This window comes from Nerophis lumbriciformis, linkage group LG24 (assembly GCF_033978685.3).
Source record: "Nerophis lumbriciformis linkage group LG24, RoL_Nlum_v2.1, whole genome shotgun sequence".
Lineage (NCBI taxonomy): Eukaryota > Metazoa > Chordata > Actinopteri > Syngnathiformes > Syngnathidae > Nerophis > Nerophis lumbriciformis.
The window spans coordinates 35,720,002-35,747,666 of NC_084571.2; the positions used below are offsets into that span (position 1 = coordinate 35,720,002).

Sequence of the window (27,665 nt, forward strand, 5' to 3'; positions counted from 1 at the left end):
AGTACACCTACTTTGAGGCCATGTCTACACTAAGTCGTTTAACCCCTTAAACAAATAATTATTTGCCCCGTTTCAGCCACACTAAACAAGCCGTGTATTTCTTGAATCTCCGGCACTTTGGATTCACAAATATGTCTAAAATGTATTCGAGTTGTATTTATACTTTGGATATACATGCATATATTTATTTTACATATTACTTTTTTTCTGTATTGTCAAAATGCTCTTGTGGTTCAATTGTTTTTAAGGTGAGGGGAAATAAAATATAATATATTTTCTAAGTATAGGGATATGGCACCACCTTAAGGAGTGTTTTCAATGATAAAACAACAAAAATAAATAAAACTACAGTAGTCAATATTTCTCAAATTATCCCACAAGTAGAGTAATATAAAACAGTTTAAAAAAAAATACTGCATAGTGAGAAGGCAGTCTTTTGAACGGCTCCCCTCAAAGGGCCATATATTTCATAAGAACACTACATTTCCCACAATGCCGTGTTTAGAAACCAGTTCCGGGAATGGGCGGAGCATGTTGGGCGCGCGATGAGGATTTGAAAGAAAAGATGGCGCCGGAGGAATGTTCCCCCACAGACCAAGACAGGTTTGTTTGTTATTCTTTCTTGCGTCTTGTTGCTATCAAATGTTTGCTTGCTCTGCCGCTGAAACTTAGTTAAGTCACGCTTCGTCATTTAGTGGCTTCAGACTTCGCTTTAACGTCACCTTTAAGCTGCTTTGTCGGTGCGCTAACTAAGTTCATCATGGTGCTTCCAATGTTAGCCAATGTTGGTAATTTTTTTTCTTGCACTTTACAAGATTGTCATTTGTTAATAAGTCTTACATTTTATTATATTGCAGTTGCGGGACTGTCGGCACTGTGGAAACCCCGGATGAGGTATGCTCTATATCAGGGGTGTCAAACTCAAATACAGAGTGGGCCAAAATGTAAAACTGAACAAAGCCGCGGGCCAAGGTTGAACAAATTAACCTTTTAATAGGGACCCAAACAGGTTTTGCATTGAATATTGAACAAGCAAGGCTTATACAACTTTATAGTGACATGCAAAATCGAGTTTCTAATAATAATAATAATAATTTAAAAAATCCATCCATCTTCCTCCGCTCATCCGAGGTCGGGTCGCGGGGGCAGCAGCCTAAGCAGTAGAGATGCGCGGTTTGCGGGCACAACCGCGGATTATCCGCGGATCGGGCGGATGAAATTTAAAAAAATTAGATTTTATCCGCGGGTCGGGTCGGGTCGGGTGGTTGAAATAAAAAAAAATTAGATTTTAAATAGATTCAGGCGGGTGGCAGTTAAACCAATTCGGAAATGTATATACGTAGTTAAATGTTGTTACCCACATACGAAAAACGAGCAGGCACCTGCTGCATATGCCACAACAGAAGAAAAAAAAAAAAAAGAGATGGACACTTTTACGGAGCGGAGAAGGGACGCCTCGCCGGGGTCCGGGACCGAGGCCCCCTCCCCCGAGAGGGCCCCACCGGGAGCCGTAGCTGAGGCGATCCGCGAGAAGGGCCCGACGCACGTCCAGGGTCACCACCGCACCGACACCCCGCCTCGTCCGCCTTCGCCGCGGCCGGCGTCACACGCAGCAGGTAAGCAGCTTACCTGCCCGCCACCCCCGTGGCCGGGGGCTCGTAACAGGGGTCACTCCGCGCGCTCCGCCCGCGCAGCTTACGTGCCCGCGCAGCTTACCTGCCCGCCACCCCCATTGCCGGGGGCGCGTAACAGGGGTCACTCCGCGCGCAGTGCGCTCACGAAAGGGGTGGGGCTCACCCTGGTTGATATAGACAGCAGCTGGACGGTGGCCATGGAAGTCGGAACCCGCTAAGGAGTGTGTAACAACCCACCTGCCGAATCAACTAGCCCTGAAAATGGATGGCGCTGGAGCGTCGGGCTCATACACGGCCGTCGCCGGCAGCGAGACGCGCTTGGAGGTGCGCTCAGCGCGGCTCCCATATGATTGCGCACTGGTGTGCGTCTGGGTCGTGACAGCGTGGCACGCGAATGTCTGCACTGCATTGGATCAGTCTCCTTTCTTTAACAGGCAAACGCTTTATAACCTCACTAATGCCTTGCATCGTCTATATTAGATATATAGCAACGGGCGGGTGCGGGCGGATGCGGTTCTGATCAAATGTTACATCGGGTGGATGACGGATGGTTGACGACTTTCTGATGCGGTTGCGGATGAAATAATTGCCTATCCGCGCATCTCTACTAAGCAGGGAAGCCCAGACTTCCCTCTCCCCAGCCACTTCATCCAACTCTTCCTGTGGGACCCCGAGGCGTTCCCAGGCCAGCCGGGAGACATAGTCTTCCCAACGTGTCCTGGGTCTTCCCCGCGGCCTCCCACCGGTCGGACGTGCCCTAAACACCTCCCTAGGGAGGCGTTCGGGTGGCATCCTGACCAGATGCCCGGACCACCTCATCTGGCTCCTTTCGATATCAATGGCATATCAAATACCATACCTGCCAACTACTCCGGTTTTCCCGTAATTAGTACGGTTTTCATCAACCTATTCCGGGTTACGGTTGCAGTGATAAAAAATACGGTTTTTCATTAATTAAAAAATTTTTTTTTTTTTAAAGTTTTATTCACGAAATCGCGTAACAACAATGACAATCGACACTGCTTCCCGTAACTTCCTATCGAGCCATTCCGAATGCCATGCGCGAGGCTATTTATAGCACCGCTGCCAAGCACGAGGCACCAGTTGCCCATTGTTTACAAACGAGCGAACGATCATGGAATCAGCCGGAGAAAAATCGCAAACGAGTGTTAAACCGAAAAGAAAACTGCAGTCATTCCGTGAAGAATATTCAAAAGCCTATCCGGGAATAATTATCCGTTCCAAAAAGGGTGAAAACTAAGCGAATTGCACCTTGTGCAGACAACATTTTTCGATCGGACACGGAGGAATTAGCGACGTAAAAGACCACGTTGGGACAAAAAAACACAAGTCTAATGCCGTTGCTAAATTTGGATTTTAGCCACAAAAAGGTAATGACACCAATGTTATCTATTGGAATTGTTTAGTACTGTTATACTGTTAAAAGTGTTTATACTATTTATGCTTTCAAGTCCAAGTTGAAGAAATCTTGTTAAATGTTGGCAGCATAACTACCAAAATACAGAAGTATGTCCTTAATATTTTTGCAGTGCTATTTCTGTTGAAAAGTTCAAATGATTACATTAGAGATGTGATGTGCCACTTTTCAAGTGTCTGATGGCTTAAATTAATTTTCATTAATTTTTCATATTTTGAATTCTTTTGAAAGGCTTACAAAAAAACTACATTTGAATTGTAATTCCATGCTATTGACAGGACTATTAATTTTAATGAAGTTAGCTTACCATGTTTACAGTATGATAATTGTGATAGAAATGTGAATTTTAGGCACAGAATATTTTTTACAATTGAACAAGGCAGTAGATTATACAAGCTTGGACAGAAAGTTAATAATGACACCAATTTTTTTTTAATGGAATTGTTTAGTACTGTTTTACCATTTGTTTACTGTAAAAAGTGTTTATACTGTTTATACTTTCAATTAACAAATTGAAGTCTTGTGAAAGGTTGACAGGATAACTGGCATTAACAGTCAAAATAATTTCAAACTATTGAAGTTAGCTTACAGAATAAACATGTCAATCAACCCATATGATTTTTGCTGTAATATTTTTGTTTTGAAAAGTCACTGTGACTGATAGAAAAGTGATGGTTTTAGCAACATTTTAACCTGTCTGAATGCAATCAATCATTTTGCGTCGGGGGGCGCCTGAACCCCCCACCAGGACTTTGTCCTGGACCTACCGGGGCCTGCGGCCCCTGGACCCTGGCTACTAGGTTTTTCTGATTTCAAAAGTTGGCAGGTATGCATTTGAAAATAAAATAATAATAAACCAACCATTCAGGACTTTAAACTGATCAGTTTGCAACACACTGATCTAATCTGATGTGCCCAAGCCAGATACCTGGCATCTTTTATTGGATGCTAGTTCATTAATGTCGGGGCTCAGGCTTTGAGCTGAGGCAACCTTCATTATCGAATGAAGGTGTTCATCTGTCAGACGTATCCTGTGAGACGTTTTCGTCATCTTCATTGAGGAGAAAAGTTGCTCACATAGATAAGTGCTGCCGAACATGGAGCAGCTTGGGTGCGGAGCTGAGGCATTGTGTCAGGGATGAATTGTGGAAACTGTGCGGCGCCAACAGCATCATACTTTGACTTCAGCGTGTCATCACACTGGAGTTCAATCAGCTCCATTTGAAGGTTAGTTGGTGCTTTTTCCACATCAACTGGGAAGGCAATACTAAGCAGTTCAAATCTACATTTCTGACCATCAACGTCGCCAAATTGCCGGCTTAACTCAGCGCCGAGTACAGAGTTTTTCAGCAAACTGCGCACAGGAATTGCCCCTCCCGAAAATCTCCCGGGGCAACCATTCTCTCGTATTCCACCCGGACCACAGTCTTGGGGCCGTGCCTTAAAGGCACCGCCTTTAACGTCCTCTACGAGCTGTCATCACGTCTGCCTTTCATCCATTCTAACGTGCCGGCCCAGTCACAAGATATTTGCGGCTTCTGTACGCACACAAGTGAATGCAACACATACTTCATCAACAGCCATACAGGTTACACTGAGGGCGGCCGTATAAACAACTTTAACACTGTTACAAATATGCGCCACACTGTGAACCCACACCAAACAAGAGTGACAAACACATTTCGGGAGAACATCCGTACCGTAACACAACATAAACACAACAGAACAAATACCCAGAACCCTTTGCAGCACTAACTCTTCCCGGGACGCTACAATATACACCCCCCGCTACCACCAAACCTCCCATCCCCCACCCCTCACCACACACACACACACACACCTTGTAGCGTCCCGGAAGAGTTAGTGCTGCAAAGGGTTCTGGGTATTTGTTCTGTTGTGTTACGGTGCGGATGTTCTCCCGAAATGTGTTTGTCATTCTTGTTTGGTGTGGGTTCACAGTGTGGCGCATATTTGTAACCGTGTTAAAGTTGTTTATACGGCCACTCTGTGTGACCTGTATGGCTGTTGACCAAGTTTGTCTTGCATTCACTTGTGTTGATGCGTGCAGAAGCCGCATATATTATGTGACTGGGCCAGCACGTCGTTGGACTGGTTGAAAAGCGGACGTGACGACAGCTCGGGGCAGATTCTCCGGAGGGGCACTGAAATTTGGGAGTCTCTCGGGAGGGTTGGCAAGTATGAGAATTAGCGGTGAATGCGGTGTTACCGCGGCACCGCCGCTGTATATAATCGGCGGGCCAGCTCTAGTGTTAATTTGGTATTGCCGCAAGGGCCAAATTTGGAGTTTGACACCCATGCTCTAAGTCATTGTGACATTTTAGCTAGCTTTAGATAATGTTACGATCCATCCATCATCAGATTATATTATTAAGGGGGGGGGGGGGGGTTATGAGTGAGCTGGAGCCTATCCCACTCCTATCCAGGAGATCGCAAAAAGCCGCTGCCTGACCAGGGCTCAGAAAATCTGCAAAGACTCCTCCCACCCCCACTAAGGACTGTTTTCACTGCTGGACTCTAGAAAGAGGTTCCGCAGCCTCCGAAGCAGAACCTCCAGGTTCTGTAACAGCTTCTTCCCTCAAGCCGTAAGACTCTTGAACGCATCATAATTAAATGATCCCCTCAACTCCCCCCAAAATGGATTAACTCGCTGGAATAAAAAAGACGACATCGGGGGCGGTACCTCTGGATTGGCAGACCGGGGTGGTGGTTCCTCTCTTTAAGAAGGGGAACCGGAGGGTGTGTTCTAACTATCGTGGGATCACACTCCTCAGCCTTCCCGGTAAGGTCTATTCAGGTGTACTGGAGAGGAGGCTACGCCGGATAGTCGAACCTCGGATTCAGGAGTAACAGTGTGGTTTTCGTCCTGGTCGTGGAACTGTGGACCAGCTCTATACTCTCGGCAGGGTCCTTGAGGGTGCATGGGAGTTTGCCCAACCAGTCTACATGTGTTTTGTGGACTTGGAGAAGGCATTCGACCGTGTCCCTCGGGAAGTCCTGTGGGGAGTGCTCAGAGAGTATGGGGTATCGGACTGTCTGATTGTGGCAGTCCGCTCCCTGTATGATCAGTGCCAGAGCTTGGTCCGCATTGCCGGTAGTAAGTCGGACACGTTTCCAGTGAGGGTTGGACTCCGCCAAGGCTGCCCTTTGTCACCGATTCTGTTCATAACCTTTATGGACAGAATTTCTAGGCGCAGTCAAGGCGTTGAGGGTATCTGGTTTGGTGGCTGCAGGATTAGGTCACTGCTATTTGCAGATGATGTGGTCCTGATGGCTTCCTCCGGCCAAGATCTTCAGCTCTCACTGGATCGGTTCGCAGCCGAGTGTGAAACGACTGGGATGAGAATCAGCACCTCCAAGTCCGAGTCCATGGTTCTCTCCCGGAAAAGGGTGGAGTGCCATCTCCGGGGTTGGGGAGGAGATCTTGCCCCAAGTGGAGGAGTTCAAGTACCTTGGAGTCTTGTTCACGAGTGAGGGAAGAGTGGATGGTGAGATCGACAGGCGGATCGGTGCGGCGTCTTCAGTAATGCGGACGCTGTATCGATCCGTTGTGGTGAAGAAGGAGCTGAGCCGGAAAGCAAAGCTCTCGATTTACCGGTCGATCTACGTTCCCATCCTCACCTATGGTCATGAGCTTTGGGTCATGACCGAAAGGACAAGATCACGGGTACAAGCGGCCAAAATGAGTTTCCTCCGCCGAGTGGCAGGGCTCTTCCTTAGAGATAGGGTGAGAAGCTCTGCCATTCGGGGGGAGCTCAAAGTAAAGCCGCTGCTCCTCCACATCGAGAGGAGCCAGATGAGGTGGTTCGGGCATCTGGTCAGGATGCCACCCGAACGCCTCCCTAGGAAGGTGTTTCGGGCACGTCCGACCGGTAGGAGGCCCCGGGGAAGACCCAGGACACGCTGGGAAGACTATCTCTCCCGGCTGGCCTGGGAACGCCTCGGGATCCCCCGGGAGGAGCTGGACGAAGTGGCTGGGGAGAGGGAAGTCTGGGCTTCCCTGCTTAGGCTGCTGCCACCGCGACCCGACCTCGGATAAGCGGAAGAAGATGGATGGATGGATGGATGAGTTGAAATGGTTGGTGTTGGAATTTTTCAAATCGGTCGAGAAATGTTGAAGTAGTAACATGTTGAATTGAGAAATGGTATTACGGAGTTGCTGGAATTTCGGGAAAGCCGAGAATTTTTACAGTTACAAAAAACCCGTTTTTTTTTTGTCCTGATTAAGAGGAATGTTTGGACGGTGGAACGGTTGAAGTGGGTTGAAAAATGTGGAAGGAGTCGTCGCCAGAAAAAAGGGTGGAAATAGGGCTTTGGAAAACCAGGAATTCTGGAAAATCCTGGAATTTTTTTTTTACTTGGGGAAATGATAGTTTGAGTTTCCAGAATGTGTTGAAGGTGGAATAGTTTGAATAGGTTGAAAAATGTGGAAATGGTGGAAGTTTGAAAAATGGGCAATTCATTTTGTATGGGAAACATGTCTCGGAAGACCTGGAATTCTGGGAATTTTTGGAATTTGGCACTTTCAACAACAAGGAAAGAAAACAAAAGCAAATCCAGAGAGTATTAAATATGAATGAATAATAATAATAACAAACAAATAAATAAAAAGACAAAAAGGCTACCGAAATCACTTTAAATGTTTTTAACAAAGATATCAATTTGAGGGCTTTTGTACTCCTAATCATTCTCCAAGATTTGATTGGTAATTGTAAACCATTAAGCCAATTAGAAAATGTAGGCCTTACTTTCATAAATCAACATTTATGTAGAACATTTTTTGATAATGTTAGTCGTTTATAAAAATACCAAATTAGATCTCTTCTATAGTGAATGGGGATAGGCCAATCCTCCAATTTCTATACTGTTTGTTCTCCCTAGCTGGAGCCTATTCCAGCTGACCTTTTGGGGTTAGAGTTGGGGTACGCCCTAGACTGGTTCCAACTATTCACAATTTAGAATAACCAATTAGCCTTAGTTTTTGCACTGCGGGAGGAAGCCCGTGCGAGCATGGAGAGAACATGCTTAACTTAGAGATGTTCCAACTGATTTTCAAGCACGGATCTCCGGGAGTGTGATGCTGACGTGTTAACCACCAGCCCACCGTGCAGCCCTGCTGTGGTACCGACTCATTTGTGTGGTACCGTGTCTCTTTGTGAACTCAGGCCAATCACTCGTCCGAACGAAAACGGTGCTCGTCCACCTCTCCGAGCACCGTTCCTCCACAAAAATCACCGCGTGTTGAAATGCCGTCTCCCGACACATTGACGCCGGACGCCTCGGGGGATCGTACTGACACGGACCTGCTGGAAAAGGCGTCCGAAAGCGGGGAGGAGCCGACGACGTGTCCGTCCGCCAGCCCTACTGCACGGAGGAAATCCTGGCGGCGAGCCACCATTACGAGACGCTCTCTTCCTTCCCTTCCCAATCCATATCAGAGTGAGTTTACGAAGAGGTAGCAACGGCCATGAAATATTCATTCAGATAAATGTTCTTTCTTTGTAGCTCTGTGCAAGAGCATCAGCACATCTTTATCACCGCAAGAGAGGTTGAGTTTGTTGATGGAGGCTGCCATGAAGGTAAGTTCAAAAGGCATCACAGTCCAAATAAATTGGATCCCGTCACATTTCAACCAAGGAATCGATAAATTCAAAAATTGCTTCTGAAGGTTAAAACCCCCATCGCAGAATTGGAAAACAGTTGTACCTCGGTTTGTATTTGCAGTAATCCATTTCAAAAGGCCAGATATAAACAGAGTTATTTAGAGATGTCCGATAATGGCTTTTTTGCCGATATTCCGATATTGTCCAACTCTTAATTACCGATACCGATATATACAGTCGTGGAATTAACACATTATTATGCCTAATTTTGTTGTGATGCCCCGCTGGATGCATTAAACAATGTAACAAGGTTTTCCAAAATAAATCAACATTTAAGTTATGGGAAAAAAATGCCAGCATGGCACTGCCATATTTATCATTGAAGTCACAAAGTGCATTATTTTTTTTTAACATGCCTCAAAACAGCAGCTTGGAATTTGGGACATGCTCTCCCTGAGAGAGCATGAGGAGGTTGAGGTAAACGGGGGTGTATATTGTAGCGTCCCGGAAGAGTTAGTGCCGCAAGGGATTCTGGGTATTTGTTCTGTTGTGTTACGGTGCGGATGTTCTCCCGAAATGTGTTTGTCATTCTTGTTTGGTGTGGGTTCACAGTGTGGCGCATATTTGTAACAGTGTTAAAGTTGTTTATACGGCCACCCTCAGTGTGACCTGTATGGCTGTTGACCAAGTATGCTTGGGATTCACTTGTGTGTGTGAAAAACCGCATATATTATGTGAATGGGCAGGCACGCAAAGGCAGTGCCTTTAAGGTTTAGTGGCGCTCTGTACTTCTCCCTACGTCCGTGTACACAGCGGCGTTTTAAAAAGTCATGCATTTTACCTTTTTAAACCGATACCGATAATTTCCGATATTACATTTTAAAGCATTTATTGGCCGATGCCGATATTATCGGACATCCCTAGTTAAAACCCCCATCGCAAAACAGTTGTACCTCGGTTTGTATTTGCAGTAATCCATTCAAAAGGCCAGATATAAACAGAATTATTTAGAGATGTCCGATAATGGCTTTTTTGCCGATATTCCGATATTGTCCAACTCGTAATTACCGATTCCGGTATCAACCGATACCGATATATACAGTCGTGGAATTAACGCATTATTATGCCTAATTTTGTTGTGATGCCCCGCTGGATGCATTAAACAATGTAACAAGGTTTTCCAAAATAAATCAACATTTAAGTTATGGAAAAAAAATGCCAACATGGCACTGCCATATTTATTATTGAAGTCACAAAGTGCATTATTTTTTTTAACATGCCTCAAAACAGCAGCTTGGAATTTGGGACATGCTCTCCCTGAGAGAGCATGAGGAGGTTGAGGTAAACGGGGTAGAGGGTAGCGGGGGTGTATATTGTAGCGTCCCGGAAGAGTTAGTGCCGCAAGGGATTCTGGGTATTTGTTCTGTTGTGTTACGGTGCGGATGTTCTCCCGAAATGTGTTTGTCATTCTTGTTTGGTGTGGGTTCACAGTGTGGCGCATATTTGTAACAGTGTTAAAGTTGTTTATATGGCCACCCTCAGTGTTACCTGTATGGCTGTTGACCAAGTATGCATTGCATTCACTTGTGTGTGTGAAAAGCCGCATATATTATGTGATTGGGCCGGCACGCAAAGGCAGTGCCTTTAAGGTTTATTGGCGCTCTGTACTTCTCCCTACGTCCGTGTACACAGCGGCGTTTTAAAAAGTCATGCATTTTACCTTTTTAAACCGATACCGATAATTTCCGATTTTACATTTTAAAGCATTTATTGGCCGATGCCGATATTATCGGACATCCCTAGTTAAAACCCCCATCGCAAAACAGTTGTACCTCGGTTTGTATTTGCAGTAATCCATTTCAAAAGGCCAGATATAAACAGAATTATTTAGAGATGTCCGATAATGGCTTTTTTGCCGATATTCCGATATTGTCCAACTCTTAATTACCGATTCCGGTATCAACCGATACCGATATATACAGTCGTGGAATTAACGCACTATTATGCCTAATTTTGTTGTGATTCCCCGCTGGATGCATTAAACAATGTAACAAGGTTTTCCAAAATAAATCAACATTTAAGTTATGGAAAAAAAATGCCAACATGGCACTGCCATATTTATTATTGAAGTCACAAAGTGCATTATTTTTTTTTAACATGCCTCAAAACAGCAGCTTGGAATTTGGGACATGCTCTCCCTGAGAGAGCATGAGGAGGTTGAGGTAAACGGGGGTGTATATTGTAGCGTCCCGGAAGAGTTAGTGCCGCAAGGGATTCTGGGTATTTGTTCTGTTGTGTTACTGTGCGGATGTTCTCCCGAAATGTGTTTGTCATTCTTGTTTGGTGTGGGTTCACAGTGTGGCGCATATTTGTAACAGTGTTAAAGTTGTTTATATGGCCACCCTCAGTGTGACCTGTATGGCTGTTGACCAAGTATGCGTTGCATTCACTTGTGTGTGTGAAAAGCCGCATGTATTATGCGAATGGGCCGGCACGCAAAGGCAGTGCCTTTAAGGTTTATTGGCGCTCTGTACTTCTCCCTACGTCCGTGTACACAGCGGCGTTTTAAAAAGTCATGCATTTTACCTTTTTAAACCGATACCGATAATTTCCGATATTACATTTTAAAGCATTTATTGGCCGATGCCGATATTATCGGACATCCCTAGTTAAAACCCCCATCGCAAAACAGTTGTACCTCGGTTTGTATTTGCAGTAATCCATTTCAAAAGGCCAGATATAAACAGAATTATTTAGAGATGTCCGATAATGGCTTTCTTGCCGATGTTCCGATATTGTCCAACTCTTAATTACCGATTCCGGTATCAACCGATACCGATATATACAGTCGTGGAATGAGCACATTATTATGCCTAATTTTGTTGTGATGCCCCGCTGGATGCATTAAACAATGTAACAAGGTTTTCCAAAATAAATCAACATTTAAGTTATGGAGAAAAAAATGCCAACATGGCACTGCCATATTTATTATTGAAGTCACAAAGTGCATTATTTTTTTTAACATGCCTCAAAACAGCAGCTTGGAATTTGGGACATGCTCTCCCTGAGAGAGCATGAGGAGGTTGAGGTAAACGGGGGTGTATATTGTAGCGTCCCGGAAGAGTTAGTGCCGCAAGGGATTCTGGGTATTTGTTCTGTTGTGTTACGGTGCGGATGTTCTCCCGAAATGTGTTTGTCATTCTTGTTTGGTGTTGGTTCACAGTGTGGCGCATGTTTGTAACAGTGTTAAAGTTGTTTATACGGCCACCCTCAGTGTGACCTGTATGGCTGTTGACCAAGTATGAATTGCATTCACTTGTGTGTGTGAAAAACCGCATATATTATGTGAATGGGCCGGCACGCAAAGGCAGTGCCTTTAAGGTTTATTGGCGCTCTGTACTTCTCCCTACGTCCGTGTACACAGCAGCGTTTTAAAAAGTCATGCATTTTACCTTTTTAAACCGATACCGATAATTTCCGATATTACATTTTAAAGCATTTATTGGCCGATGCCGATATTATCGGACATCCCTAGTTAAAACCCCCATCGCAAAACAGTTGTACCTCGGTTTGTATTTGCAGTAATCCATTTCAAAAGGCCAGATATAAACAGAATTATTTAGAGATGTCCGATAATGGCTTTTTTGCCGATATTCCGATATTGTCCAACTCTTAATTACCGATTCCGGTATCAACCGATACCGATATATACAGTCGTGGAATTAACGCATTGTTATGCCTAATTTTGTTGTGATGCCCCGCTGGATGCATTAAACAATGTAACAAGGTTTTCCAAAATAAATCAACATTTAAGTTATGGAGAAAAAAATGCCAACATGGCACTGCCATATTTATTATTGAAGTCACAAAGTGCATTTTTTTTTTTTTAACATGCCTCAAAACAGCAGCTTGGAATTTGGGACATGCTCTCCCTGAGAGAGCATGAGGAGGTTGAGGTAAACGGGGTAGGGGGCAGCGGGGGTGTATATTGTAGCGTCCCGGAAGAGTTAGTGCCGCAAGGGATTCTGGGTATTTGTTCTGTTGTGTTACGGTGCGGATGTTCTCCCGAAATGTGTTTGTCATTCTTGTTTGGTGTGGGTTCACAGTGTGGCGCATGTTTGTAACAGTGTTAAAGTTGTTTATACGGCCACCCTCAGTGTGACCTGTATGGCTGTTGACCAAGTATGGGTTGCATTCACTTGTGTGTGTGTGAAAAGCCGCATATATTATGTGATTGGGCCGGCACGCCAAGGCAGTGCCTTTAAGGTTTATTGGCGCTCTGTACTTCTCCCTACGTCCGTGTACACAGTGGCGTTTTAAAAAGTCATGCATTTTACCTTTTTAAACCGATACCGATAATTTCCGATATTACATTTTAAAGCATTTATTGGCCGATGCCGATATTATCGGACATCCCTAGTTAAAACCCCCATCGCAAAACAGTTGTACCTCGGTTTGTATTTGCAGTAATCCATTTCAAAAGGCCAGATATAAACAGAATTATTTAGAGATGTCCGATAATGGCTTTTTTGCCGATATTGTCCAACTCTTAATTACCGATTCCGGTATCAACCGATACCGATATATACAGTCGTGGAATTAACACATTATTATGCCTAATTTTGTTGTGATGCCCCGCTGGATGCATTAAACAATGTAACAAGGTTTTCCAAAATAAATCAACATTTAAGTTATGGAGAAAAAAATGCCAACATGGCACTGCCATATTTATTATTGAAGTCACAAAGTGCATTTTTTTTTTTTAACATGCCTCAAAACAGCAGCTTGGAATTTGGGACATGCTCTCCCTGAGAGAGCATGGGGAGGTTGAGGTAAACGGGGTAGGGGGTAGCGGGGGTGTATATTGTAGCGTCCCGGAAGAGTTAGCGCCGCAAGGGATTCTGGGTATTTGTTCTGTTGTGTACTCCCGAAATGTGTTTGTCATTCTTGTTTGGTGTGGGTTCACAGTGTGGCGCATATTTGTAACAGTGTTTAAGTTGTTTATATGGCCACCCTCAGTGTGACCTGTATGGCTGTTGACCAAGTATGCATTGCATTCACTTGTGTGTGTGAAAAGCCGCATATATTATGTGATTGGGCCGGCACGCCAAGGCAGTGCCTTTAAGGTTTATTGGCGCTCTGTACTTCTCCCTACGTCCGTGTACACAGCGGCGTTTTAAAAAGTCATGCATTTTACCTTTTCAAACCGATACCGATAATTTCCGATATTACATTTTAAAGCATTTATTGGCCGATGCCGATATTATCGGACATCCCTAGTTAAAACCCCCATCGCAAAACAGTTGTACCTCGGTTTGTATTTGCAGTAATCCATTTCAAAAGGCCAGATATAAACAGAATTATTTAGAGATGTCCGATAATGGCTTTTTTGCCGATATTCCGATATTGTCCAACTCTTAATTACCGATTCCGGTATCAACCGATACCGATATATACAGTCGTGGAATTAACGCATTGTTATGCCTAATTTTGTTGTGATGCCCCGCTGGATGCATTAAACAATGTAACAAGGTTTTCCAAAATAAATCAACATTTAAGTTATGGAGAAAAAAATGCCAACATGGCACTGCCATATTTATTATTGAAGTCACAAAGTGCATTATTTTTTTTAACATGCCTCAAAACAGCAGCTTGGAATTTGGGACATGCTCTCCCTGAGAGAGCATGAGGAGGTTGAGGTAAACGGGGTAGGGGTAGCGGGGGTGTATATTGTAGCGTCCCGGAAGAGTTAGTGCCGCAAGGGATTCTGGGTATTTGTTCTGTTGTGATACGGTGCGGATGTTCTCCCGAAATGTGTTTGTCATTCTTGTTTGGTGTGGGTTCACAGTGTGGCGCATATTTGTAACAGTGTTAAAGTTGTTTATATGGCCACCCTCAGTGTGACCTGTATGGCTGTTGACCAAGTATGCCTTGCATTCACTTGTGTGTGTGAAAAGCCGCATATATTATGTGAATGGGCCGGCACGCAAAGGCAGTGCCTTTAAGGTTTATTGGCGCTCTGTACTTCTCCCTACGTCCGTGTACACAGCGGCGTTTTAGAAAGACATGCATTTTACCTTTTTAAACCGATGCCGATAATTTCCGATATTACATTTTAAAGCATTTATTGGCCGATGCCGATATTATCGGACATCCCTAGTTAAAACCCCCATCGCAAAACAGTTGTACCTCGGTTTGTATTTGCAGTAATCCATTTCAAAAGGCCAGATATAAACAGAATTATTTAGAGATGTCCGATAATGGCTTTTTTGCCGATATTCCGATATTGTCCAACTCTTAATTACCGATTCCGGTATCAACCGATACCGATATATACAGTCGTGGAATTAACGCATTATTATGCCTAATTTTGTTGTGATGCCCCGCTGGATGCATTAAACAATGTAACAAGGTTTTCCAAAATAAATCAACATTTAAGTTATGGAAAAAAATTGCCAACATGGCACTGCCATATTTATTATTGAAGTCACAAAGTGCATTATTTTTTTTAACATGCCTCAAAACAGCAGCTTGGAATTTGGGACATGCTCTCCCTGAGAGAGCATGAGGAGGTTGAGGTAAACGGGGGTGTATATTGTAGCGTCCCGGAAGAGTTAGTGCCGCAAGGGATTCTGGGTATTTGTTCTGTTGTGTTACGGTGCGGATGTTCTCCCGAAATGTGTTTGTCATTCTTGTTTGGTGTGGGTTCACAGTGTGGCGCATATTTGTAACAGTGTTAAAGTTGTTTATATGGCCACCCTCAGTGTGACCTGTATGGCTATTGACCAAATATGCATTGCATTCACTTGTGTGTGTGAAAAGCCGCATATATTATGTGATTGGGCCGGCACGCAAAGGCAGTGCCTTTAAGGTTTATTGGCGCTCTGTACTTCTCCCTACGTCCGTGTACACAGCGGCGTTTTAAAAAGTCATGCATTTTACCTTTTGAAAACGATACCGATAATTTTTAAACCGATACCGATAATTTCCGACATTACATTTTAAAGCATTTATTGGCATCCCTAGTTAAAACCCCCATCGCAGAATTGGAAAACAGTTGTACCTCGGTTTGTATTTGCAGTAATCCATTTCAAAAGGCCAGATATAAACAGAATTATTATTAGGGCTGTCAAAAATAATAAGTTAGGCATTTGAAATTTCTGCAAAAATCTGCGTTTTTAAACATTAACTTTCGCGTCAAAATATCACCTCCGTGTTTTTTAATGAAATATCAATAAAAATTCGTCTGTTCCTCCTGCCTAATTGCCGCACTGAGTTGCAGGACGGGGAGACGATCATGAGCACCAAAACAAGCTTGCTAGTTGGCTAACCATCAGGCTAGCTTACTTTTTGTCGCCTCTGTTCGTTCTCCGAGCCACAATTTTGTCTGTTGTCCATTTTGCTGATGATCATATTTGGGTGATTACAATCCGAACGCTGTTGGTTCCGAAATAGTTTTAGAATATTTATTAGTTTCCAGTGAGAAGGTATATTTTTGACGTGACTGATTGTAAACCGAGGTCACAACACAGCAAGTATATTACCCAAGGGGGCGTGGCTACAGGATAAAGTTGCCAAATGGGGAACGTTCTTTTGAGTTCTTTGCATGCACGTCATAGAATTGTTCATTTAATTTTCAGTGATAGTTATGTTAGTAAATGACCTACTAAAAATGATGTGGTACATTACATGGGACATGTAAGTGACAAAAAGACAGCCAAAAGTGGTTGGTAGATGATAATAAATGTAAAGGTAAAATATAGAGTAGAAATGCAGCCAATTGCAGGATTTTCAAAAAATGTTGTCGAGGTTTGCGTGGCAGCACTTTGTGCTGATAGAAATGCTCCTTATTATTTTTCCAATGGGTGCTCACATCACTGCAAGTTACCTCGCAAAACATATTGCAATAATCATGTACATACCCAGTGTAGATTCCTAATTAAGCCTTTAGCTTGACGCTCCTCTACTTTCTCCTGCTCACCTTGCTGCGGCAACAACAAACAAACTCCAGACGCTCCTCTTCGTTTTGCATCGTTTACTTGTCACTTAATTATTCAAAAACGTAAAACAATAACGATGTGGGAACAAATGAATGGCAAAATAAAATGAGTTTGTTACAGTAGGTGTTAGAAAAAGCAAGACTAAGAAAAAGTAAGAGTGAGGACAAAAAAACTGTGTGGCTCAATTCCCCGCACCTGACTGCCATTACCCATAATGCACTCTGTCCAAAAACCAACCAACCACACAGATCCTTCCGCCATATATGCAATCAAACAGTTACGTCATCAAATTTAGACAAATGTAATAATTACAAATAAAGTGTACCTTATAATTATTCTAAGCATGCAAATATATACATTTTCGTATTATGCAAATAAAATAAATAGTCCCATTTTGGCTGAATAAACATAAAGCACCTTCCATAAAAATGTAAATTAACTTAAACAGCATTTAGGCTCCTACACCCAGGTTTATCACGCACTTTATTTTGACCGTACATGCTCATCATCCTTAACCGTGGATGGTTACCTGAATTGGCATCCATAAATCTTAAATAATTTAATATTAAGTTAACAAAGCTTTTTTATTATATTCAAATCTAATCCTTGATTATGTCAGACTACCGTATTTTTCGGAGTATAAATCGCTCCGGAGTATAGGTCGCACCGGCCGTAAATGCATAATAAAGAAGGAAAAAAACATAAAAGTCGCACCTTTTGGGGAAATTTATTTGATAAAACCCAACACCAAGAATAGACATTTGAAAGATAGTTTTACGGTAATGTGTTAATAATTTCACACATAAGTCGCTCCTGAGTATAAGTCGCACCCCCGGCCAAACTATGAAAAAAACTGCGACTTACAGTCCGAAAAATATGGTACTGCAAATACAAACCGAGGTACAACTGTTTTCCAATTCTGCGATGGGGATTTTAACTAGGGATGTCCGATAATATCGGCTGATAAATGCTTTAAAATGTATTATCGGTATCGGTTTAAAAAAGTTAAATTTATGACTTTTTAAAACGCCGCTGTACAGAGTGGTACACGGACGTAGGGAGAAGTACAGAGCGCCAATAAACCTTAAAGGCACTGCCTTTGCGTGCCGGCCCAATCACATAATATATGCGGCTTTTCACACACACAAGTGAATGCAAAGCATACTTGGTCAACAGCCATACAGGTCACACTGAGGGTGGCCATATAAACAACTTTAACACTGTTACAAACATGCGCCACACTGTGAACCCACACCAAACAAGAATGACAAACACATTTTGGGAGAACATCCGCACCCTAACACAACAGAACAAATACCCAGAACCCCTTGCAGCACTAACTCTTCCGGGACATTTGAAAGACAATTTAAAATAAATAAAGAATAGTGAACAACAGGCTGAATAAGTGTACGTTATATGAGGCATAAATAACCAACTGGTATGTTAACGTAACATATTATGATAAGAGTCATTAAAATAACTATAACATATAGAACATGCTATACGTTTACCAAACAATCTGTCACTCCTAATCGCTAAATCCCATGAAATCTTATACGTCTAGTCTCTTACGTGAATGAGATAAATAATATTATTTGATATTTTACGCTAATGTGTTAATAATTTTACACATAAGTCGCTCCTGAGTAAAAGTCGACTTATAGTCCGAAAAATATGGTATATGTAATATGGAACATTTTCAATTGTTCTTTGAGTGCAACAAGAAAAACACTGTGTTTAATGCCCTTTAATTTATATTTGAACCTTCTAAACTTTTGTTTATTGATAAGTTTGAAGTACAAGAAATTGTAAGATTTTCTGTAAAAATGAAGCCAAAATTGACACTTTTTCGTAGTGTCCTTTATTTGAAAAAGTATCGATATACATTTTAGTACCGGTACCAAATTATTGGTATCGGGACAACCCTAAATCCTATATGACATTCTGAAAATAAAATTATATTTTTTTTGTCCAAATATTGTGATCTTTTTAAACGTAATTTAAATTATTCAAATGATAAATATCTTCTGAATGGTCATGTTTAATCCAAATTCAAAAGTGTGATAAATGTAATTTTAAAAAGTAATCATTTGACAGCATTACCGGTAATTATTAAATAAGAAATTATGTAAATCCAATTACCGTATTTTTCGGATTATAAATCGCTCCGTAGTAGAAGTCGCACCGGACGAAAATGCATAATAAAAAAGGAAAAAAACATACAAGTCTCACTAGAGTATAAGTCTATATTTTTCGGAAATTTATTTGATAAAATCCAACACCAAGAATAGACATTTGAAAGGCAATTTAAAATAAATAAAGAATAGTGAAGAACAGGCTGAATAAGTGTACGTTATATGAGGCATAAATAACCAACTGGTATGTTAACGTAACATATTATGGTAAGAGTCATTCAAATAACTATAACATATAGAACATGCTATACGTTTACCAAACAATCTGTCACTCCTAATCGCTAAATCCCATGAAATCTTCTTCCTCGGTGTGATTCTAAACAACTCTGCCAACTCCAAAGGTAGACAATGCGCCGCTTCCTCTTCTATCGGTACGTCTAGTCTCTTACGTGAATGAGATAAATAATATTATTTGATATTTTACGGTAATGTGTTAATTTCACACATAAATCGCTCCAGAATATAAATCGCACCCCCGGCCAAACTATGAAAAAAAAACTGCGATTTATTATCCGAAAAATACGGTAATCCATTCCAGATAGGGTTGGGTATCGTTGACATATTTTCCAATACCAGTACCAAATCAGTACTTTTGAAACTGCCCGAAATGGTACGAAAACATGGGGGGAAAATGTTGAATGCCATTTTATTTTTACAGAATTTGTTACATGCAAGTTAAACATAAGTCATTGAACTAATTTATTAATATAATTGATACCTAAGTGGAACTTAATGCGTAACTTGTACTTTTTATTCAACACTCTAGTTGGCAAAGGAACCGATGATGATGACTGGGAGAAAATGACATGATTCGCAATATTTGGCTGTACAAAACAAATGGGGGGTGGAATTTTGGCAACCAAAAACAAATCATATGAAACGTGGAGTGTCGGAAAACCAAGGTGCCACTCTGTTTCAAATCAATCTTTTTGTCCACAGCTTGCCATTGAAAGACTTGAGAATTCCCTCATATCCGTGCCAAATTCATCTCCAACAGAGGCTTTCCAAAAACAAGGTGTGTGCTTTCCCCTCTTCCATTAAAACCTGCTTTGGCTGCATGGAATGACATAGCATAGCATGGGATTCAGTCTTCTTTTTTTTAAAATCCTTACTTGAAACTGTCCATTTCCTTCTTTCGATAGTTGAGAACTTGCAGACCGAGTGGCACTCTCTGAGCAAAAGCATAAGCAGTGAACAACAAACACATCCTGACAGTGAAGCGAGGTAATGCATGATGAGGGTTTGTTCCCATTTTGTCTTTTTACAAATGCATACCTGCCAACTACTCCGGTTTTCCCGTAATTAGTACGGTTTTCATCAACCTATTCCGGGTTACGGTTGCAGTGATAAAAAATACGGTTTTTCATTAATTAAAATTTTTTTTTTTTTTAAAGTTTTATTCACGAAATCGCGTAACAAGAATGACAATCGACACTGCTTCCCGTAACTTCCTATCGAGCCATTCCGAATGCCATGCGCGAGGCTATTTATAGCACCGCTGCCAAGCACGAGGCACCTGTTGCCATTGTTTCCAAACGAGCGAACGATCATGGAGAAAAATCGCAAACGAGTCTTAAACCGAAAAGAAAACTGCAGTCATTCCGTGAAGAATATTCAAAAGCCTATCCGGGAATAATCATCCGTTCCAAAAAGGGTGAAAACTACGCGAATTGCACCTTGTGCAGACAAGATTTTTCGATCGGACACGGAGGAATTAGCGATGTAAAAGACCACGTTGGGACAAAAAAACACAAGTCTAATGCCGTTGCTAGCGATACAAGTGGAAAACTTTCAACGTTTTTCGTCGCCCAAACAGATTCTTTGGATACATTTGGATTTTAGCCACAAAAAGGTAATGACACCAATGTTATCTATTGGAATTGTTTAGTACTGTTATACTGTTAAAAGTGTTTATACTATTTATGCTTTCAAGTCCAAGTTGAAGAAATCTTGTTAAATGTTGACAGCATAACTACCAAATACAGAAGTACCGGTATGTCCTTAATATTTTTGCAGTGCTATTTCTGTTGAAAAGTTAAAATGATTACATTAGAGATGTGATGTGCCACTTTTCAAGTGTCTGATGGCTTAAATTAATTTTCATTAATTTTTCATATTTTGAAATCTTTTGAAAGGCTTACAAAAAACTACATTTGAATTGTAATTCCATGCTGTTGACAGGACTATTAATTTTAATGAAGTTAGCTTACCATGTTTACAGTATGATAATTGTGATAGAAATGTGAATTTTAGGCACAGAATATTTTTTACAATTGAACAAGGCAGTAGATTATACAAGCTTGGACAGAAAGTTAATAATGACACCAATTTTTTTTTAATGGAATTGTTTAGTACTGTTTTACCATTTGTTTACTGTAAAAAGTGTTTATACTTTCAATTAACAAATTGAAGTCCTGTGAAAAGTTGACAGGATAACTGGCATTAACTGTCAAAATAATTTCAAACTATTGAAGTTAGCTTACAGAATAAACATGTCAATCAACCCATATGATTTTTGCTGTAATATTTTTGTTTTGAAAAGTCACTGTGACTGATAGAAAAGTGATGGTTTTAGCAACATTTTAACCTGTCTGAATGCTAATAATCATTTTGCGTCGGGGGGGCGAAGCCTGAACCCCCCACCAAGACTTTGTCCTGGACCTACCGGGGTCTGCAACCCCTGGACCCTGACTACTAGGTTTTTCTGATTTCAAAAGTTGGCAGGTATGCAAATGGTTTTGTTGTCTCACCTTCTAGTTGAAATATGTGCTTTCAGATGTGGTGATTTAACAACACGGACAGCCTTGGATAAAATCCAAAATACTATTAACAGGTGAGTATAATATATGCTGCTACAGAGGTTTCTTATTTTACACTAACTGTGTTGTGATTTAGGCTTAAAGCTGAACATGAGTCCTGGGGAGCACTCTTACAAAAACACCAGAGACGGGCAGAAGAACTGAAAATGTATGTATATGTGCTAAGGGTGTAACGGTACGTGTATTTGTATTGAACCGTTTCGGTACGGGGGGTTCGGTTCGGTTCGGACGAGTTTCCACACGGACATATTAAGTAGCGCACCGCACGTTGTGTAAACAATGCACACCGAGGCACAACACACGGCATGCTAGCAATGACCGGGCTACTACAACATGCAAAAGCCAGAGCAGAAAAACTCTCCTGCCTCGTTAAGATCTCCCGTTTGGGAACATTTCGGTTTCGCGGTGCGACACAACAATGGATAACATCGCTTCAACGAAGATAAAGACGAACAAACACAGCTCCCACCGCATTCAAGCAGCCTCTCCTCGGCGAGTCAGGCAGGGCTAAAGCAATAATAAATGCCGTTGGTGTTTTTATAGCAGCAGATTTAAGACCATATTGCATTAAAAACTAGATTTTGATCCACTTCTATGAAAGAACAATGAGCCCATATATCCTCTTACTGCCAAGTTAGCCAGGCACTACCTCGCCATACCTGCTACCTCCGTGCCCAGTGAAAGGTTATTTTCCACAGCTGGAGACATTGTAACTGCAAGCAGGTCTGCTCTTTCTGCAGACAATGTGGATAAACTGATTTTTCTGGCAAAAAACATGAACATCGAGTGAAAGTCACCAGGGTTATAGGCTGGGGGGGAATAAGAAAAGTTAATCTGAGGCTGAGTTGACTTGAAACTGTTTAATGTTGCACTTTTTGTATGTAGAAGAAAAGTTTTGTCATTTTATTTAATCCGAGCAACAATTTAAAGCAGTTTAATGTTGCACTTTATATGTAGAAAGGTTTTGTTAAGAAACCAATTCGGAGCCTTATCTTATTTAGTTTTTATTTTATATATGTTGACCACATTAACCCTGGCAATGGACCCTGTGTGTATATGTATGTTGTTATGTTAAAAGGATAAAGACATTGTTTACAAATTTTGGCAAATAAATAACCAGAAAATGTATACCGTATTTTTCGGACTATAAGTCGCAGTTTTTTTCATAGTTTTGCGACTTATACTCAGGAGCGACTTATGTGCGAAATTATTAACACATTACCGTAAAATATCCAATAATATTATTTATCTCATTCACGTAAGAGACTAGACGTATAAGATTTCATGGGATTTAGCGATTAGGAGTGACAGATTGTTTGGTAAACGTATAGCATGTTCTATATGTTATAGTTATTTGAATGACTCTTACCATAATATGTTACGTTAACATACCAGTTGGTTATTTATGCCTCATATAACGTACACATATTCAGTTTGTTGTTCAGTATTCTTTATTTATTTTAAATTGCCTTTCAAATGTCTATTCTTGGTGTTGGCTTTTATCAAATACATTTCCCCAAAAATGCGACTTATACTCCAGTGCGACTTATATATGTTTTTTCCCTTCTTTATTATGCATTTTCGTCCGGTGCGACTTATATTCCGGAGCGACTTATACTCCGAAAAATACGGTATGTAACTTTTATGGTCAAAATCCAAATAAATACTTAAATATCTGCTTAATTTATGGTTTCGAAGCAAGTTATCCATCAAATTGTACACTATAAAAATGACCAATAGATTTTACTGTAAAATTTAGGGAGTTTTTTTACAGCATATTACTGTAAGTTGGAAGAAAAAAAACGACCAATGTTTTTGTTTTGGTTTTCACAGTAAAATTATGTCGACTGAGCTGTCAGTTTTATTTTTTTAAATCCATGGTTGATGATTTTATGGTACCACATTTTATTATGGTAAAAAACTGGCATTTGAGTTGCCAAAATAAAATTAAACAGCGGTACTGTATTTCTATTTACAATAATATGTTGCAAAAATAACAATAATAAAATAACACCATATATTTTACAGTAAAAGTCTGGCAACTAAGCTGCCAGTTTTTTTCTGTAAAAAAGTGGTCAAATCCACATATTTTTTGTACTCTTTACGTAACTTTTTTTTTTTTAATATTTAAATTTTAAATTGCCTTTCAAATGTCTATTCGTGGTGTTGGGTTTTATCAAATAAATTTCCCAAAAAAAAAGCGACTTATACTCCAGTGCGACTTATGTTTTTTTCCCTTCTTTATTATGCATTTTCGGCCGGTGCGACTTATACTCCGGAGCGACTTATACTCCGAAAAATACGGTATGTAACTTTTATGGTCAAAATCCAAATAAATACTTAAATATCTGCTTAATTTATGGTTTCGAAGCAAGTTATCCATCAAATTGTACACTATAAAAATGACCAATAGATTTTACTGTAAAATTTAGGGAGTTTTTTTACAGCATATTACTGTAAGTTGGAAGAAAAAAACCGACCAATGTTTTTGTTTTGTTTTTCACAGTAAAATTATGTCGACCGAGCTGTCAGTTTGTTTTTTTTAAATCCATGGTTGATGATTTTATGGTACCACATTTTATTATGGTAAAAAACTGGCATTTGAGTTGCCAAAATAAAATTATACAGCGGTACTGTATTTCTATTTACAATAATATGTTGTAAAAATAACAATAATAAAATAACACCATATATTTTACAGTAAAAGTCTGGCAACTAAGCTGCCAGTTTTTTTCTGTAAAAAAGTGGTCAAATCCACATATTTTTTGTACTCTTTACGTAACTTTTTATTTTTTAATATTTAAATTTTAAATTGCCTTTCAAATGTCTATTCTTGGTGTTGGGTTTTATCAAATAAATTTCCCGAAAAAAAAGCGACTTATACTCCAGTGCGACTTATGTTTTTTTCCCTTCTTTATTATGCATTTTCGGCCGGTGCGACTTATACTCCGGAGCGACTTATACTCCGAAAAATACGGTATGTAACTTTTATGGTCAAAATCCAAATAAATACTTAAATATCTGCTTAATTTATGGTTTCGAAGCAAGTTATCCATCAAATTGTACACTATAAAAATGACCAATAGATTTTACTGTAAAATTTAGGGAGTTTTTTTACAGCATATTACTGTAAGTTGGAAGAAAAAAACCGACCAATGTTTTTGTTTTGTTTTTCACAGTAAAATTATGTCGACCGAGCTGTCAGTTTGTTTTTTTTAAATCCATGGTTGATGATTTTATGGTACCACATTTTATTATGGTAAAAAACTGGCATTTGAGTTGCCAAAATAAAATTATACAGCGGTACTGTATTTCTATTTACAATAATATGTTGTAAAAATAACAATAATAAAATAACACCGTATATTTTACAGTAAAAGTCTGGCAACTAAGCTGCCAGTTTTTTTCTGTAAAAAAGTGGTCAAATCCACATATTTTTTGTACTCTTTACGTAACTTTTTATTTTTTAATATTTAAATTTTAAATTGCCTTTCAAATGTCTATTCTTGGTGTTGGGTTTTATCAAATAAATTTCCCCCAAAAAAAGCGACTTATCCTCCAGTGCGACTTATATATGTTTTTTCCCTTCTTTATTATGCATTTTCGGCCGGTGCGACTTATATTCCGGAGCGACTTATACTCCGAAAAATACGGTATGTAACTTTTATGGTCAAAATCCAAATAAATACTTAAATATCTGCTTAATTTATGGTTTCGAAGCAAGTTATCCATCAAATTGTACACTATAAAAATGACCTTCACTGGCTCCCTGTGCGTTACCGAATCAATTTTAAACTCCTTTTATTTGTTTTTAAATGTCTAAACAACCACGCGCCAACCTATCTCTCCGACCTCCTTCAGCCTTACTGCCCCACCCGATCCTTAAGATCAGCCGATCAGCTGCTGTTGACGGTCCCTGACACAAGGCTGAAGCTTAGAGGTGACAGAGCTTTCGCCGTTGCTGCTCCCAAGCTCTGGAACGACCTACCCCTGAGTGTTAGACAAGCCTCCTCTCTTCCTGTTTTTAAATCTCTCTTAAAAACATACTTTTATTCCATGGCTTTTAACACTGAGTGATATCCATCCTGCAATGGCGCCCCATAATACACCTGCTGTGAACCTGTTTTTATGTTTTTATTTATTCTATTTTAATTATTTATTTTTTATCGTGTTCTGTTTGTGTTGTGTTGTGTTTGCTCGGTACTCGTTTTATCTTTTAACCTGTTCATTGTACAGCACTTTGGCTACCCCTGTGGTAAATTTTAAATGTGCTTTGTAAATAAAGTTGATTTGAATAGATTTTACTGTAAAATTTAGGGAGTTTTTTTACAGCATATTACTGTAAGTTGGAAGAAAAAAACCGACCAATGTTTTTGTTTTGTTTTTCACAGTAAAATTATGTCGACTGAGCTGTCAGGTTTTTTTTTTTAAATCCATGGTTGATGATTTTATGGTACCACATTTTATTATGGTAAAAAAACTGGCATTTGAGTTGCCAAAATAAAATTAAACAGCGGTACTGTATTTCTATTTACAATAATATGTTGTAAAAATAACAATAATAAAATAACACCATATATTTTACAGTAAAAGTCTGGCAACTAAGCTGCCAGTTTTTTTCTGTAAAAAAGTGGTCAAATCCACATATTTTTTGTACTCTTTACGTAACTTTTTTTTTTTTTAATATTTAAATTTTAAATTGCCTTTCAAATGTCTATTCTTGGTGTTGGGTTTTATCAAATAAATTTCCCCCCAAAAATGCGACTTATACTCCAGTGCGACTTATGTTTTTTTCCTTCTTTGTTATGCATTTTCGGCCGGAGCGACTTGTCCTCCGAAAAATACGGTATTTTGTGTTTTTCTTACCGTACCGAAAATGAACCGAGGTACGTACCGAACGGAAATTTTTGTGTACCGTTACACCCTTAATATGTGCAGTATTGCACCACTGTCGTCCTTCCGATTCTATTCTAATAGTTCTATGTGCCACAGGAAAGTGTCCCAGAAGGCTGTCGCATTTGACCAAACATGTTTGGCTCAGTCCTCACAATACCAGTTCATTCAAAATAAACCTGACTACCACGGCGTCCTCAGTAGGCAACAACCCATGATGCACACAATGGCGGCTACTGTACGTATGCAATGAGCTTCTTTTTTTTTTTTTTATAGACATTCATTTCTTTCACACACACTTCCATCATAACCAGAGCAACTTTTTATGATGCAGATTGTCCTATTTTAATATCAATTTTTTCTGTAAATAATTCCGTAGATGGACACGCAGTGTCAGATAGTCCGAGAGCTGCAGTCCATCAAGGAGCAGTCACAGCTGATGGTGAAAGAGACCAGTGGCCGACTGGGTAATTACCCTTTTTGTCTTTATATATTAAAAAAAAAAATGTATAGACGGAATAATTTCTGATGATGCCTTTCCTTTCCCTACCAGCGGCTCAAGCTGGTTTCCGGGATTATTCCACTGACGTCATTAAGGAACTCGTGATGGCACCTTTTCCATACACAACCACCCTAAATGGAGGCAAGCTGTCAAATTGAGCCATGTTTTATCACTTGTATATAAAGATTTTTTTTGGTCCTTTTTACATCTCAGTACTATTATTGGACAGTGTAAACCAGACCTGGGCAATTTTACGCCCTTTGAGCTTTTCAATCTGGCCCGCCGGACATTCCCAAATCATTTTTTTAGATCTTTAAGATGGAAACTGTAGCCGCCATTATGATGTGCAGTGATGTTTTCAAATGACCGTAAGTCTTCAACTATACAAAGTATTTCAATGGTTAGAATCTGCGCTTTTGAATTATAAACTACCGTATTTTTCGGACTATACGTCGCAGTTTTTTTCTCTACCTTCTCTACCTTCTTTATTATGCATTTTCGGCAGGTGCGACTTATACTCCGAAAAATACGGTAGTTACTATGGTCATCTAATTAGTTACTAT

General features: G+C 40.3%; 1 protein-coding gene across 1 annotated transcript; it reads left to right on the forward strand.

The window, feature by feature from the left end:
• Positions 1–484: 484 nt before the first annotated feature.
• Positions 485–27,305, forward strand: dsn1 (DSN1 component of MIS12 kinetochore complex). The gene is made up of 11 exons (XM_061982267.2): positions 485–603; positions 858–894; positions 8,256–8,529; positions 8,596–8,669; positions 19,828–19,903; positions 20,031–20,112; positions 21,665–21,721; positions 21,784–21,855; positions 26,700–26,838; positions 26,980–27,067; positions 27,154–27,305. Exons 1-11 carry the CDS (start codon positions 521–523, stop codon positions 27,258–27,260), a joined length of 1,089 nt encoding a protein of 362 aa, XP_061838251.2. The 5' UTR covers positions 485–520; the 3' UTR covers positions 27,261–27,305.
• The last annotated feature ends 360 nt before the right edge of the window (positions 27,306–27,665 follow it).